The sequence below is a fragment of the Equus quagga genome, chromosome 8, assembly GCF_021613505.1.
Source record: "Equus quagga isolate Etosha38 chromosome 8, UCLA_HA_Equagga_1.0, whole genome shotgun sequence".
In the NCBI taxonomy this organism is placed as follows: Eukaryota; Metazoa; Chordata; class Mammalia; order Perissodactyla; family Equidae; genus Equus; species Equus quagga.
The window spans coordinates 57,073,961-57,090,536 of NC_060274.1; the positions used below are offsets into that span (position 1 = coordinate 57,073,961).

The 16,576-nt window shown below is 35.7% G+C and overlaps 1 protein-coding gene across 2 annotated transcripts in view; it reads left to right on the plus strand.

The window, feature by feature from the left end:
- Nucleotides 1-13,495, plus strand: part of DBF4 (DBF4 zinc finger) — a 34,566-nt gene extending 21,071 nt beyond the window's left edge. Inside the window, exons 9-12 of one of the 2 annotated variants that reach the window (XM_046670611.1) lie at nucleotides 1,801-1,929; nucleotides 2,823-2,943; nucleotides 6,173-6,297; nucleotides 8,486-13,495. In XM_046670611.1, coding sequence (XP_046526567.1) covers nucleotides 1,801-1,929; nucleotides 2,823-2,943; nucleotides 6,173-6,297; nucleotides 8,486-9,470 — 1,360 coding nt within the window. In that variant the 3' untranslated portion in view covers nucleotides 9,471-13,495. The remainder of the gene's footprint in view (nucleotides 1-1,800; nucleotides 1,930-2,822; nucleotides 2,944-6,172; nucleotides 6,298-8,485) is intronic. The other variant, XM_046670612.1, reaches the window with a different exon arrangement.
- Nucleotides 13,496-16,576: the final 3,081 nt, after the last annotated feature.

Consider the following 16,576-nt stretch of genomic DNA (forward strand, 5'->3'; position numbering starts at 1 on the left):
AAAGATTGCTTCTACATTTGTGAAAAGGAAATTATTAGGTACTATATGGAAATACAAAATCTGAATATAACATCTAATCTGGTGGTTTTCCTAAACTCACTCAGAAGCATTATAAGATAGTCTTAAGACTGCAAATATAAGTGAATTAATTTCACCTGGAAAAGTTAGATTACTTTCTTTGACTTTCCAGTTACTCATTTAGACATGTGTGGTATAATTCTCTTGGATACTTTACTAAGGTGACAAACATGTACTTAATGCTTCTTTTTGTGAAATGTGTTACTATGGGGGAAAAAATGCAATTCAAAATTAGGCCTAGAGAAGGCACTAGTAAGTGGAAAGACATCCCATGTTCATGGATTGGAAGACTTCATATTGTTAAGATGTCGGGGCCAGCCCAGTGGCACAGCGGTTAAGTTCACATGTTCTGCTTCTCAGCAACACAGGGTTCACTGGTTTTGATCCCGGGTACGGACATGGCACCGCTTAGCACGCCATGCTGTGGTAGGTGTCCCACATATAAAGTAGAGGAAGATGGGCCAGTCTTCTTCCGCAAAAAGAGGACGATTGGCAGCAGTTAGCTCAGGGCTAATCTTCCCCCCCCCCAAAAAAAAAAGTCAGTACTACCCAAAGTGATCTACAGATTCAGTGCAGTCCCTACCAAAATCCCAATGACTTTTTCTGCAGAAAGAGAAAAATCCATCCTAAAATTCATATGGAATCTCAAGGGAACCTGAACATAGAAAACAATCTTGAAAAGGAAGAACAAAGTTAGAGGTCTACACTTCCTGATTTTAAAACTTAGTACAAAGCTGCAATAATCAAAATAGTTTGGTACTGAGATAAAGACAAGTGTATAGACCAGTGCAATAGAATAAAGAACCTAGAAATAAATTTTTACATGTACAGTCAGAAGATTGTTGACAAAGATGCCAAGATCATTGAGTGGGGAAAGGACAGTCTTTTCAACAAATAGTATTGAAATACAATGGAATATTATTCAACCTTGAAAAGGAATGCAATTCTGGGACAGCCCTGTGGCCAAGTGGTTAAGTTTGCACGCTCCACTTCAGCGGCCCAGGGTTTTGCTGGTTCAAATCCTGAGTGCAGACACAGCACCGCTCATCAGGCCCTGCTGAGGTGGTGTCCCACATATCACAACCAGAGGCACTCACAATTGGAATATACAACCTTGCACTGGGGGACCTTGGAGAGAAGAAGAAGAAACAAAAAAGATCGGTAACAGATACTAGCTCAGGTGCCAATCCTTTACCAAAAAAAAAGTGACATTCTGACACATGCTACAACATGGATGAACCTTGAGGACATTATGCGAAGTGAAATAAGGAAAATACTGCATGATTCCACTTAATGAAGTACCTAGAGTAGTCAAATTCATAGAGACAGAAAGTACCATCATGGTTGCTGCAGTCTGGTGGGAAAGGGAGAATGGGGAGTTACTATTTAGTGGGTACAGAGTTTCAGTTTTGCAAGATGAAAAGAGTTCTGGAGATGGACAGAGTCAATAGTTGTAAAACGTGAATGTACTTAATGCGACTGAACTGTACACTTACAAATGGTTAAGATAGTAAATTTTATGTGTATTTTACCACAATTAAAAAAAAAAGTTTTTTTGTATGTTAAAATAAATTAGGTTTAGAAATTAGGAAGGAAAGCCTAACTGGTTTCTGTTGTTTCTTTCAGAGTCCAGATGAATTACCTGATTTTGAAATATAAGACTACAAACATGATTTCTTTCATCATAAAGAATCTCATGTATTTGTCTTTTTATTCTTTTAGACTGTATAGGCCATTTTATCTTCAGCTGACCAATATGCCTTTCATAAATTATTCTGTTCAGAAGCCCTCCAGTCCATTTGATGTAGATAAGCCATCTAGCATCCAAAAGCAAACTCAGGTTAAACTAAGGTTGGTTTAAACTTCAAGTAATTTTTTATCTTTTAAACATTTAAAATACAGTCATGTATCACTTAATGACAGGGATATGTTATAAGAAATGTGTCTTTAGGTGATTTTGTTATTGTGCAAACATCATAGAGTATACTTACACACAGCTAGATGGTATAGCTTAGTACATACCTATGCTTTATGGTACTAATCTTATGGGAGCACCATCATGTATGTGGTCCTCATTGACCAAAACCTTCTTATGTGGCTCATGACTGTAATTCATTCAGTGCCATTGTGTGTGTATGTATGTGTGTTTCTGATTGCAATTATGGTTTCCCCTCTGTATATTTCTAATGCCCCTTTGCTAGATTTGAAGTCTGAATCTCTTTTAAATGTGTCACATTTAGAAACTTTAGATAGATTGGGGGCAGTCTTGAAAATATTTGCAAATAATTTAAATGTGTTGTTTCTCTAGTGATCTGAAATAGTCTCCAGAATAATCATTTCATTCTTAATTTGCTTCTCAATTTCTTAAAAAGAAATATGGTTAAAACTATTTGTTGGGGGCCGGCCCCATGGCCAAGTTCCCCTTCAGTGGCCCAGGGTTTTGCTAGTTCGGATTCTGGGCACGGACATGGCACCACTTGTCAGGCCATGCTGAGGTGGCGTCCCACATGCCACAACTAGAAGGACCCACAACTAAAAATATACAACTATGTACTAGGGGGCTTTGGGGAGAAAAAGGAAAAGTAGAATCTTTAAAATATATATATATACGTATATATATATATATTTGTTGATAGAAATCTCTCTAAATTATAGTAGATCCTGTTTGATAGGTGCGGACTATGAATTTTAAAAATTACTCCTTTTGTTCAGCAGTTAATTCTTTTACCATCTATTTCTATCAGAATCCAAACAGATGGGGATAAATGTGGTGGAATCCCAATTCAACTCCAATTGAAAGAGAAGAAAAAAAAGGGATATTGTGAATGCTGCTTGCAGAAATATGAAGATCTCGAAACTGTAAATGTAATTTTATATTTAGGGGCTTGATATTTCTAAACTATGAATAATATTTGCTATTTGAATTTTAACTTACTTTTCTGATTGTGGCTTACAACTTGATAATTATTAACTAGTGTATATTCTTTTTGGTAGAATTATCCTAAGTTTTAAGAACCCAAAGTGAGAAAATATGTATTGAAAAATCATTTTTATTCATTCATTTCAAAAAATATATATTAAGCACCTGCTATGTACCAATCACTGCTCTGGGTGAACAAAAGACACCAATTCCCTACTCCTGTGAAGATTACATTCTTTGGAGGTTGGGAGAGATAGGTAACCACAGGATAAAAGAATAACGAACTATAGAGAACATTAGATCAGTGCTATGAGAAAATATAAAGGAGGAATGGGGGAGTTGCTATTATTTAGACTAGAAAAGGAATACCAAACTGATAAGGTGGTATTTGAGTAGAGAGCTACGAAAGGTGAGAGAACAAAACTTATAGATGTTGAAAGAAGTGCAAAAGTGCAAAATTAAACTGATTGATGGGATCAGAGCACAGATGATGGTGGCCTTGAACTAAGCAGTGGTTGTAGAAGTGATGTGAGATGGTCAGATTATGGATATAATTTAAAGGTGAGGCCTAGAGGATTTGCCAATGGATTGAATGTTGGGAGTTGAGAGAAGATGAGGAGTCAAGAGTGACTGAGCAATTAAAAGATGGTCATGTAGTTTACTAATGAGAGGACTAGAAGAAAGTGAAGACAATTCTTGGAGAAATAGAAAGAGAAATAGAATAGTTGGAAGGGTATACGGGATGAAGAGGAAGTTTTAACGATGGGAACTGTTAGAGTTTGTAAACTGATTAAAAAAAAAAAAAGTAAAAGTTATGGATCCCAGCTGCCCAGGTTTGAATCTTGGCTTCCTGTCTGTGTGACCTTAAATGTTAGCTGTTCTTATTTGAGTTAATTTTTAAAATAGTAGATAGATTTGTTTTGGTGCTTGGTTTTGGTAGAAGACGGTGGGAAAGTTAAGGAGAAAGAATAATATTTAAAAATATCTAGTTCATAAACTTTCTCTGTCTTCAGACTCTACATTGAATTTTGATTGTTATATAACCCAAAATATATTAGTGCTTTGTGTCAGCCTTTTGTGTTTTCTTTACATAAGAAAGGAAAAGAATACAGTTAGTTTAAAAGTATTTTTAATTAGAAGCTAAGCTATCAGAAGTATTTCCTCTTCCCAAAAGTTATTTTGAAAATTTAAATTACAGATTGGTCCTGAAATTTTACTTTGTGTTGTTGCGATAGAATAATCTAGAATGGATGCTTTCCTTAATATCAGTTTGTGATCCTAATTTGATGCTCATAAAATTTTGGAGCTTAAAAATGACAACCCTGGTTACTGCTTGCCACAAGGAAGGAAGATTAGTGAAAGTAGATATTGGGAATTTAAATTTTAAATTTTTCTGGGTTTTTTTTTCACAATTTTTCATGTATATGCTTCTTAGTCACTAAGCATAAAGAAAATATTCTTTTGTTTTTTGAATCTTAGATTTCACAGTTATTCAGTTCCACCTGTATCAAGGCAATTATTTAACAAATTTGGTTACTGGCAATTAAGCAACAAACAAGGCCAACATATTCCCTATCCTTAAACATCTTACAGTCTGGCAGAGAAGACAGATGTAAAACATGTATTTGCAAGTGGGATGGGTGTCACAAAAGTGCAGTATAAAATGCAATGGTAATAAATAACTAGGATACTTAATGTAGAATGAGGGACATAGAATGCTTAACTGAGAAAGCGACATTTAAATCAAGATTTAAAGGATGAGGGGCCGGCTCCATGGCCGAGTGGTTAAGTTCGTGTGCTCCGCTGCAGCGGCCCAGGGTTCGGATCCTGGGCGCGGACATGGCACCACTCATCAGGCCACGTTGAGGCAGCGTCCCGCATTCCACAACTAGAAGGACCTGCAACTAAGATATACAGCTGTGTACGGGGGGGTTTGGGGAGATAAAGCAGAAAAAAAAAAGATTGGCAACAGTTGTTAGCCCAGGTGCCAATCTTTAAAAAAAGAAAAAAGATTTAAAGGATGAGTTAGAAGAGCTAGGAGGAGATAGACCAGAGCTACACAAAAGTTGAAAGTTGTTTTTCTTAATTTACTTCAATTAGTAAATTACTTTTCCTTCCAAGAACATGAATAAACTGAGTTTGAACTTACAGTTAATGTTTCTTTTTAAATTTTAATTATTTTTCATTCATTTAACATTACTGGACATACATAATTTGTATGTGGTAAATTTTGCAACTAAAGAGGGAATACATATATATTCCAGGATACTGTGTTTTTTTGTGCCCACTGGAGAATGTAGCTTTTGGAAAAACAATCAAATCATCAAAAGTTAAAATTATATGAAACTAGGGAAACAGAAATGAGGTTGTTCCATAATCATGTTGGTACAGGCTTCTAGATATAATTCTCTGATCAGCTGATAGACAAATGATAGAATTAGCCTGGAGATTCCACCTATTCAAAAGGAACTTTGTTTCCATGTGAGTTTTATCCCGATACTGAACTTGTTTACTTTTGTTCTTGATCATTCTTAAAATTGAGAATAACCTATCTGTACTCTCGGTAGTAAGCACTGGGTATCTGAGATCATTTATTTCCCCATTCTCAAATGTGTTCTTCAATTATGAATCGTTTCTTCTTTTTTTATACTTCACAGCGTTCATTGTATTTCATTTGTTTGTTTTAATCTGCCTTCTAGATTCTTGTTCTGGATTCTTGTATGTTAATTTATAACATTTCGTTCATTTAGTACTTTATAATCCCTACCTCACTTAATGGTAATTGTATGAGGATAAAGTAAGGTAGTAAAGGGAGAAGTGTTTTTGAAAATGTTAGCACACTCTAAATGTTAAATGTTACTGTTGTTTTTCTCCATCTTTAGCTTCATTTTCTGATATAGCTTAATTCGTTTTCAGTTCCATTGAAACCACAAATTAGTACTTAACTTTTCTCATTGAAAAATGGGAGACAGTGAAAACCAAAGAAGTTTTACTGGTTTCTCAGAAGTTACTTTTATTTTACTTCTTAACATCCTTTGGAGTTCTAGTAAAGGATATTTCTGTGGAGGAGTTATTAGGAACCTATTAGGTACATGAAAATGTTAGAAAACCTAAACAAAAGGTATCTGTTGGCTTAAAAATATAATTTTGTGATTTTGTGCTTTTTTTTTTTAGCATCTACTAAGTGAGCAACACAGAAACTTTGCACAGAGTAATCACTATCAAGTTGTTGATGATATCGTATCTAAGTTAGTTTTTGACTTTGTGGAATATGAAAGGGACATGCCTAAAAAGAAAAGGTAATTTCAATCTAAGTTTTAAATTTTACTAGAATACTAAACTTTTATTAAACTAAAAATAAATCCAAGGTTTTCTGTTCTTAGAAGGAATGTATATTCTCAGGATATAAATATGGTTAGGAACTGATTCCTCTCGCCCTCTTCCTCCACTACCCAAACTGCTTACCTTAGATTACTTTTAAGGTCCTCTTAACTTTATAGTCTAGAAGAGGAATTGGCAAATTTTTTCTATAAAGAACCAGATAGTAAATATTTTAGGCTTTGTGAACCATAGGATCTCTCTTGGCAACTACTCAGCTTTGCCATTGTACAATGAAAGCAGCTATAGACAGTATGTAAACGGATGGATGTGGCTGCGTTGCAATAAAACTTTGTTCAGAAAAATGGACAGCAGACTAGCTAGATCTGGCCCATGTGCTATATGTAGTGTGTCACCCCCTGGTCTAGAGCCGTGAAGTTTACCATCTACTCACACTAAAAAAGCTAGAATTTTTAATTAATCTCAAGGAGTTTTAGGAAGCTTTTGTCCACTTACTTCTGTTAAGTCTTCTTTATACTTTCACTAAATATTTCTGCTTAAATTCTACTTGCTGATAATATTTACTAAAGGTACTGACAGGACAAGTGTGAATACAGTTCTGTTTGGTGTACAATAACTGCCTGTTGACAAAATGATCCTGGTTAGATTATTGCCATAAATATAAAATAAAAAGAAATGCTTTCATATGGATACACCCTAGAATTGGTGACAACTCAATAGGTTCTGTAGTCCTTATATCTGTTTTTAGACTAATCTTAAGGCATAAAGAACATTAGAAAATATAATACCAAGGTACAGCTTCTCAAAATTAACTAGAAAGTTTTTTGACTGTATCTAGGTAGAACAGCTCCTAAACCTCATATTTCTGTAACATTCGGAATGGTTGTTCATGACTGATTTAGTATGATAATTGAAGAAGAGGCCTATTTCCATCTATTAAAACTATATGGGCTATTGTTTAGAATTCCCTGAAAACTCAATCTGCAGCAGAATTCTAAACTAGTACTTATATATAAACTGGTTGTTTTTTAATCAATTGTCTTATTATTATGAGCACAATTTTTATCTCTCTGGGCAAGTCACCTAAATATCTCTAGGCATTAAAGGAGAGAGGGTGTTGAAATTGTGTTTTTCCAGTTTTTATCCTCTATTTGTTCAAGAGGACTCAAGTGAAAGTATAAACAAATATAAGAGGACCCATTCTGGTTTTGAAGGAGCAGGCGAACTCTCTATTTCTGTTATCTGTGACATGGGTAACATAAAATATAATTAGTGAGCTGTTAAGTTTCTATTTGTATGTAATTTAGGATTATCTAAAACAAAGTAGCATCCTAAGGATATCCGGAGGCTCCATGAAGAAGAGGATTTCACGTCAAATATGTGTGTGAAACTTAAGGATTACTAATTTGTCATCTTTAGAAGACAAATTATCTTTATTACCAAGATACCAAGTTTTCAGCTCACTGTGATATTAGATATTTTATACTTAAATACAGTCACGCACTGCATAATGACATTTTGGTCAATGATTGTCCCTTGAGACTAGTACCATATAGCCTAGGTATGTAGTAGGCTATACCATCTAGGTTTGTGTAAGTACATTCTGTGATCACACAATGACCAAATCGGCGAACATCGCATTTCTCAGAATGTATTCCTGTCGTTAAGCAACACGTGACTGTAATAAATAAAAAATATTTCTGCCTTAGGTTTCCCAATAAATACTCATTCTCTACATTGCTAAGTAAAATGAGGAGACAACATTAATGTGAATTAAAGCATAGATGTTATGGAAATTTTCAAGATAATGAAAAAATTAGGAACAGACCCAAGTCCTTTTACTATCTTCTTTGATTTGTATGGTTAAAGTAGTTTCAAACACCAGATTCAAGATACCCATTACCTCTGAAATGAAGGGAAAAATGTGGATGAAAAGAAACTAGAGTTTTCAGCTATATCTGTAAAGCTTTATTACTTTAAAAACATCTAAAGTAAATTTAACTGGATGTTAAGATTTCTATATTTTTGTAATATTTTCTTAAGTTTTGTAAGTAGTTTTAGAAGATTTTTACTAATTTAATTTTTAACTACTCAGTAATTTTGATAGCAATTATTTTAATTTTCTTCTTGTCTTTTTTTCCTATAAAGAATAAAATACAGTGTTGGATCCCTTTCTCCTATTACTCCAAATGTCTTGAAAAAGTCTCAGCCAAAAGAAAAACTAGAATTACAACATATTTCTCAGAAAGACTTCAGGGAAAATAATGTACAGGTGATCGAGCAGAGTTTCTTATATAAAGAAACTAAGGAACTTGAACAAAAGTTTGTGTTTATTTCAGAATGCATCCCCTATCCTTCAAGTGAATTGCGAGGACTTCATGAGAAAACAACTGATAAATGTTCCGTGTTAAATCCAGCCGAGAATGACATAAAAGACAATTTTACACATCTGCCTCTACATAAAAATAAACAGGGATACATTCTTGATGTTTCTGAACAAAAATTAATTATAAATGAAGATGAGTTAGAACTAAAGGTAGATCACTGTCCATTTAAGCTACAGGCATCTATACAAGTTGCTAATTTCAATATGGATAATAGTGCATCTCAACCAAAACAAAAGTCAGATACTGTGCTTTTTCCAGCAAAGGATCTAAAGGAAAAGGACCATCATTCAGTATTTGGTCATGAGTCTGGTCTGTTAGCAATAAACAGTTCACAGGAGCACCTAACAGTTCAGGCAAAGACTGTGTCCCGAAGTCCTCCTGAGGAACCCAGAGAATGTGACATCAAGAATATCGATAGTTTACCTTCTGGTAAAATCCACCGGAAAGTGAAGATATTATTAGGAAGAAATAAGAAAGAAAATCTGGAACCAAACGTGGAATTAGATAAGAAAAGAACTGAATTTCTTATTACACAAGAAGAAAAGAGAATTTGTAGTTCACCAGTACAATCTCTACTAGACTTATTTCAAACTAGTGAAGAGAAGTCAGAATTTTTGGGTTTCACAAGCTACACTGAAAACAGTGGTATATGTGATGTTTTAGATATTTGGGAAGAGGAAAATTCAAATAATCTGTTGTCAGTGTTTTTCTCTTCCCCTTCAACTTCTACATTTACTGGCTTTTAGACTTAAAAAAAAAAAACTTTCAGAAGTGATTAAAGATCATATTCTTGAAGTTTTTATAAATATATATAAAATTCTTAGGGTTTTTTGCCAACTTTGTTTACAGAGCCAAATGTAAATATTAGCAATAAAGGTGACGTTTGCATTTTTCTACAGAATTGCATACTTATTAAATAGAAAAATTGTACAATAAACTTGTGGTTCATCTTACTTTACATATTATGTTCATAATTGTTTTTTAAAAATTATTGTGAATAAGTTTGCTTTGTGTCACAAAGTGCTCTCAAGTGAAATTTGAGTATGTCAAAATTTAGCATTATAAATTTAGGCTTTCTCGTTATAGCTATTGTCTGTTAAAATAGATTCCTATAAAAACATGACAGTATTGCTTTTAAAAGCCTAAATTTCATACAGAAAGGAAAAAAACATTAATTTCTATGTTTGGGTTCTGGAAGTTATTACCAGAAACATTGACACTTCAAGCTGACCTAATTGGACCATGCTACTATGTTGGCACTGGGGAGTTAGGTTATTTGCAGGGGTAAATGGAAGCCATGAAGGAAAAACTTAACCAGGCTCCCGTATGAAATAAAATAATTTCTCCACTGTTTTCCTTTACCTTTGGAAATAACTTCTTCCAATTCAGTATCAGGAAATGAAAGAGAAGGAATAGCATTGAACAATATAAGTTTTGAAACATGAGAATCACCTTTGATTAGGCACTTGACTCAATAATTTAGAGAAAATTCAATATTAGAAAAATTTCAACTCTTATCTGTAGATACCAGAGGCATTTACACTGACATTTTTTGCACAGTGAAAATTCGTGCCACTCAATAATGTATGAATACATTGTCACTAAAAGTTAAATTTGATTACCAGTCTTAATTTTTTGAATCCTGTGTGACTCTAATATATTAGTTCCTATGCTTTGATGTGTATATTATTTTGACCATTTGGACAATATCATGAGAAATACTGGCTTCTCAGCAACTTAATTATTCATACCAGTACCTTAATTTAAGTAGGATCACTGAAATATCCCTAACGGTGCATACATGCAAACCTTATTTCCATTGTAAATTTAATACTGTAGCATTTTCTGTCACAAATGCATGTGTGTATCTGAATTTGTCAGGTTTTATAGATAGCCTTCTAAAAGCCTAGATGAAACTTTGAAAATTACTTGTAGAAGGTTTTTTTCTGTTTAGTATTACCTGTATTCCCCAAAATTTACTAAATAATTAAAAGGTATTTAAACTTGCTCTGTCATCCTTGGACTTCAGAGTGACAGTCTCCGATTTGCAGTGACATTGCCCTCAAAATGATTTGGAGTTATGTTGCCTTAGTTGTATTTAATAAGGAGGAAAAGCCTCAAGCTGAACACCTCCAGTAGTTAAAAGTTGTTAAACTTTATTTTGACACTATTTTTGAACTGTTATTTAGAACATTGGACTTTTAAAACACACTCTCCTAAGATCTTCATAATGAGTACTCTACTTTTTAAAAAATGCTTAAGTTCCAGTTTATTTGAAACCTTACTATAAATTATAGCAGGACCACCACATAGAGTTTGTGTGGGTTGTGCTGTGCAGATGGGCACCCAGTAAAGGGAAGGAGGGCAGGTAGGAATCCAGCCTGCAATCTGCAACAAGTAGTGTGCCTGGCAAGGAGGTTGCATCCATGTAGAGATAGGAATACTTGTTCCTATTTTTTGTCAAGGCACGGCCACCTGGCAAGGTGCCTTTGGGGTTGTGTCTACCCAGAGAGGGTGTTTTGTTGTTTTAATTCTTTAACAGCAGTTAATTGTGGTTTGGTTCCCAGATACTGTACAAAAGGACACTTAATCTTTAATATACCAAGGCACCTTCCCAAGTAGGAATCTTCAAAGATCCTCAGCAGGGAAGATTAGAAGACTCATGGTTTGCTTGAAAGTGACATGGTTTGCCAAAAGTATCTAGACAGACAAATCGCAGCAAGCACATGTAGGTTGAATTTTTTGATATCAAGAGCAGTGAAGTTGAAAGGTGACAGGAAAGAAAATAGGCAACCTAATTAACCTTAAACTAAGGGCAACAGACTAGCATTCAAAGTTGGTGGCTCTATTTTTCCAGTAAGTAGATAAACAGCAGTGAAGACAATGTGCTTTTGTGACTCAAAATGAATGTTTATTTTTCTAAGATGACAAGCAATTGTAGCAAACTATTTTACACAAGTCAATAGAATCTTGTAAATGGTTTTTGAAGCCAATGACTGCATGCATAGATTAGTATATCTATTAAAATAACTTATGAAATCATATATAGATGTTATTCTAATGTGTGTTGATTTATAGAGACCCCTGATGAATGTCAAGACAAAATACACCTACCTTTAAAAGAGGAACGAAAAACAGGATTACGTGTGTAAAACTTTCGTATAAAACGAGTGAACTTGAATCCTGATTTCTGGAAACGTGGGGCATATTTTATGTTAGATGAGAATTTAGGTGCATGGGTTTTTTTAAGCACTTTGGTGCTAGGATGGATGTGTAATTAATACTAGACTGCTATCTAAAGAATATATTAAAGTAATAAATGCTATATTTAAGTATAAATTTCTGTAAATGTAGTTTCCATTAATGTGAGACCAAAGAAAGTTATACTAAAGTTTTCAGTCAGGAATCATTCCAATGCTATGTTTTATTAATAGAGTGAAATATAAGGATGACAGGCCTCTTACATAGGAGATGGGAAGGTTTTTAGACATGATAATGAATGCAACGTAAACCCTCACTGGGTAGCTGGATCTTTAATGATAAATATGGGATTGCCATGTTAAAATGTCTAAAGAATGCTGGTCACAGCGTTGCTCAAGAGATACTAATTACCTTATATGACAGCCACGATAGACTTGCAGGCTTTGAAGTCTGTGCCGTGACCAACAATGCAATACATGAGCCGTGTGCTGTGATTACGTTGTCATGGAGGGTAGGGGTGGGCACTGGTGAGAAGGAATGGGGTGCTACAAAGACAATTAGATCAAAAGAAAGCAGTTTAGCCTTTTAGCTACATTGGTTAGAGGGAATGTTTAATGATGTTACACAAAAAGTAGTATGGCATCCATGTTTTCACAAATTCCAACCAAGAAGTTGCCCTTTCTGCATAAAGCAGCAGTATATGCCCACCTATTTACCTGGGCAGACTAGTAATTGTGCACAACTAGTGTTAAAAAGCAGAACTTAGGCCCTTGCAAACAAGGGCCATTAATTAGCATTAATTTTGTAGGCAATATTAAAGGGAAGGAGCCTCCTTAAAATCCCATGCAAAAATGAAAAAAAGGAAAATCTAGAAAGAGCTCTGGGCAATTAAAGATGCAAAAATAATTTGTCAGCAAAATGTATTACTCAAGAAAAAGATGCCAGTTTTCAACACTGGGAGAATAGCATGTAACAAAAAGATAATACTTGAACAATAAGAAACCAAGAACCAGACTGAGACATATACATACGCAAACATATATAATGAAGTCACAATTCCTTCGTGAAAAAATAAGTCAAAATTATCAAAGTTCCTGTATATTAATTTTACTTGATTGTGCTTTAGTGGATAGTAAATTGCATTTAGCTTTGGTACTGTCATGTAAGTTCAGTCATCAATAATTCTGCTGACTTCTTCAAATCTCAAGTGCTTAAATGATTATTAGGAATAGGTGAACTCTGTCAAATTATCAGATGTAGTAAAACCAAGAAGGCAGCTTCTATAGAAGTTTCCTTTAAGAAAGCTTTATTTTTGGTTTATTTTAAAAAATCACTCCTAACTGCAAAAATTGTGTTACATAATATACATATGCTACTCTACTAATATCTAAATTTTAATCATACATAAGAAAATTTTAAAGGATAAAGTAAGTATATGCAATATTTTTGAAATGTTTTGTCTTACTAATGGTACCAAACCCTTTTTGCTCCCACCGGAAGTATGCTGTTAAATGTTTTACAAAGAGTTAAAGGAAGTGGATAAAGTAAGGAACTGGTTGACCAGGTGTTTATGCTCTCTCATTAAAAAAATTTTTTGTTTAATACTTTGTGAAAATTCAGTTTATTTAAATATTTGGTTTTTTCATTTTCATAGCTCAAACAAAAGCACATAAATACTTAAATCCTAAAGGAAGAATTGCATTATTAGCTCTCTTTGCTAAAATATATTAATTTTTCAGTCGCGTCCCCTAAGCATGCCAAATTTTCGTTAAAATGTCCCTAGTAAGTGTCTGTATTCCTGAGATGAGTCAGCTAGTTTAATTTATTTTTTTATTTATTTATTTTTTAAGATTTTATTTTTCCTTTTTCTCCCCAAAGCCCCCTGGTAAATAGTTGTGTATTTTTAGTTGTGGGTCCTTCCAGTTGTGGCATGTGTTCCAGTTGTGGCATGTGGGATGCGGCCTCAGCATGGCCTGATGAGCGGTGCCATGTCCGCACCCAGGATTCAAACCGGCGAAACCTCAGGCTGCCGAAGCAGAGCGCGTGAACTTAACTACTCAGCCATGGGGCACGCCCCAAGTCAGCTAGTTTTAAATCAATTAGAAGGTATTCCATTTATTTTTTTAAACAATCCTTTTGGGGCCAGCCGGGTGGCATAGTGGTTAAGTTCAGCACATTCCTCTTCGGTGGCCTGGGGTTCATAGGTTGGGATCCCAGGCACAGACCTACACACTGCTCATCAAGCCATGCTGTGATGGATCCCACATACAAAAATAGAGGAAGGTTGGCACAGATGTTGGCTCAGCAACAATCTTCCTCACCACAAAAAAAAAGGAAAACAATGCTCTCACTATATCATGATAGTTTCAAAAGCAGCCTCTTATTGTTAACAAACATCTTTAAGGGATAAATTAAGTGTTGTGCTTTTTTAAAATTTTTTCAAAAACTATCTTGAGGCTCGCAGAGACCAAATTAGTCACCCCTAATAGTAATCCCGTAATATCTTTTCCTTACCCTGTCTTAGCACTTTCAAATAGTATAAAAATTGAAATTGACAATTACCCACAAAAGTTTCAAGTTCCTTGAGGGCCTCATGGCAATTCATCACAGGTTGAGTTGATGGAGACTCTGATGAAGTTTAGCATGCAGGATGTATTCTAAAGGAGTGCCTTTGGACATCAGTTGACCCCACAGGGAGCTTTTCAGAGTTGGTAGGTGGAGATGACTGATAAGTCACTCAATGTGGGCTGCACCAGGAAGAGGCATGACTGTGGGCAATGAGGCTCTGCAGCTGAGAACTGAAGGAGCTGAAAGATTTCTACCGTCAGTACTCACAGCAGGTGGGAAAGCAAGTTCTTTATTAAAGAGGGATCAGGATCAATTACCTGGGCCAGGATGGTGACTCCTTGCCTGTTGGTCTCTTGGCACAAGGAACCCAAAGTAGCCGGGTGGTAGTTGCAGTTTATATGTAATTCAACAGGAGTTGCTTAGATCGGAAACACAAATTCCAAGAGAGTCACAGAGTAATGGCAAGGAGGGCCACTCCTGCTTCCATCTATTGGTTCCCAGACCTATGTATTCTTTTATCAAAAACAGCACCATGTAAACAGTGTATACTGCATCCTAGAAGATGATAGTCCATCCTCAAAAATATCACCTCCAAGCCTCCAAGCTGATGCTACAGCTGTGCCTTTAACAGGCCATAATACTCTTAGTGTTCTCAAGCAACTTCTGGGTGATTCAGTATGCAATGAGACCTACGGATCACTTGTTCATAGGCCTACTCTCACACCTTTGTTCTAAAGCCAATCCCCTAGTGAAACACGAAATTACGTATGATGCCAGGCCAATGAATCAAGCCATCTGTCAACCTTCAAAAAGTAATAGTGTGAGCAAGAAAGACAAACTCATACCTGCAATATGTCTGTCACTGTGACCAGTGTAGTCAACTTGCCATCAAGTGCCTGGATGGTCTCCTCAGGGGATTGTGCCATAGCAGGAACTCAGTGTTGGTCTCTGTTTCTGGCAGATTGACATTTGGCAATGGCAGAAAAACTAGATCAGCTTTGGTGAATAGCAGCCCATCCTATAGAGCCCATACATAGCTTTCATCTCTGACACCATAGCACTTTTGCTCATGTGACATTGTGCCAGCACTGGGTTGGCATTAACATGTAATATGAAGATGCTCACACTTCATGACCACTTCCATATGCCACATGCCTCTATGCCTTGTACTCAATCTTCCAATCTTTCTCTTCCCAAGCCCCTGAGCCAGTCAGGTAATTTCTCACTCCCCAAGAGTCCATGTATATTCTAAACCCGGGCCACTTCTCTTTCTGCACAAAGGGGATGACAAAGTACACCACTTGAAGCTCTGTTCATTGGGAAGATTTTTCTCTTGTGACTGGCTTTCAGCACCACCCCTGAGTAGAGCTGTATGGCAGTTGCCATCTATTTTTGGCCTGTACCCACAGAAGTAACTAATCCCTGAACCGATCTTGGGTTTTTCCTCCTTTTTTATCTGGTCTTAAGGAATGGCCAATACATCTATAGATGTGACCTGAGGGAGAGGAACTCATGCACCAGTGAGGGACATAGGGATCTGGGCTGCCTGCTCATGTAACTCCCTTGAGCCTCTGATCCTGTTCTTGCTCAATCCAATATGTACCAGTTCCATCATACAATGATTTATTGCTGCACCTGCCCAAGGTTATGATTTAGTAGGTCTGACAGAAACTCTGTTTGTGATTGGCATTTGTGACCACATGATGATTTTTGCCCCATAGTCAGGTGCTCCATCTCTCATTACATCATCTCACAGAACAAACTATTTTTGTTTTTTAAAAAAATACATAATTCTGGGGCTGGCCCTGTGGCCTAGTGTTTAAGTTTGGCATGCTCCACTTCAGCAGCCCAGGTTCATAGGTTCGGATCCTGGGCATGGACCTACACCACTCATCAGCCATGTTGTGGCAGTGACCCACATATAAAGTAAAAGAGGATTAACAACAGATATTAGCTCAGTGATAATCTTCCTCAGAAAAAATAAAAGGTACATAATTCTCCAGTGAAGATGGCATGGCCTTACTATAAAACCACTGGGGACTCAGTTGTGATTTCCCTATTAAGGGTTGCCATAAACTCCAGT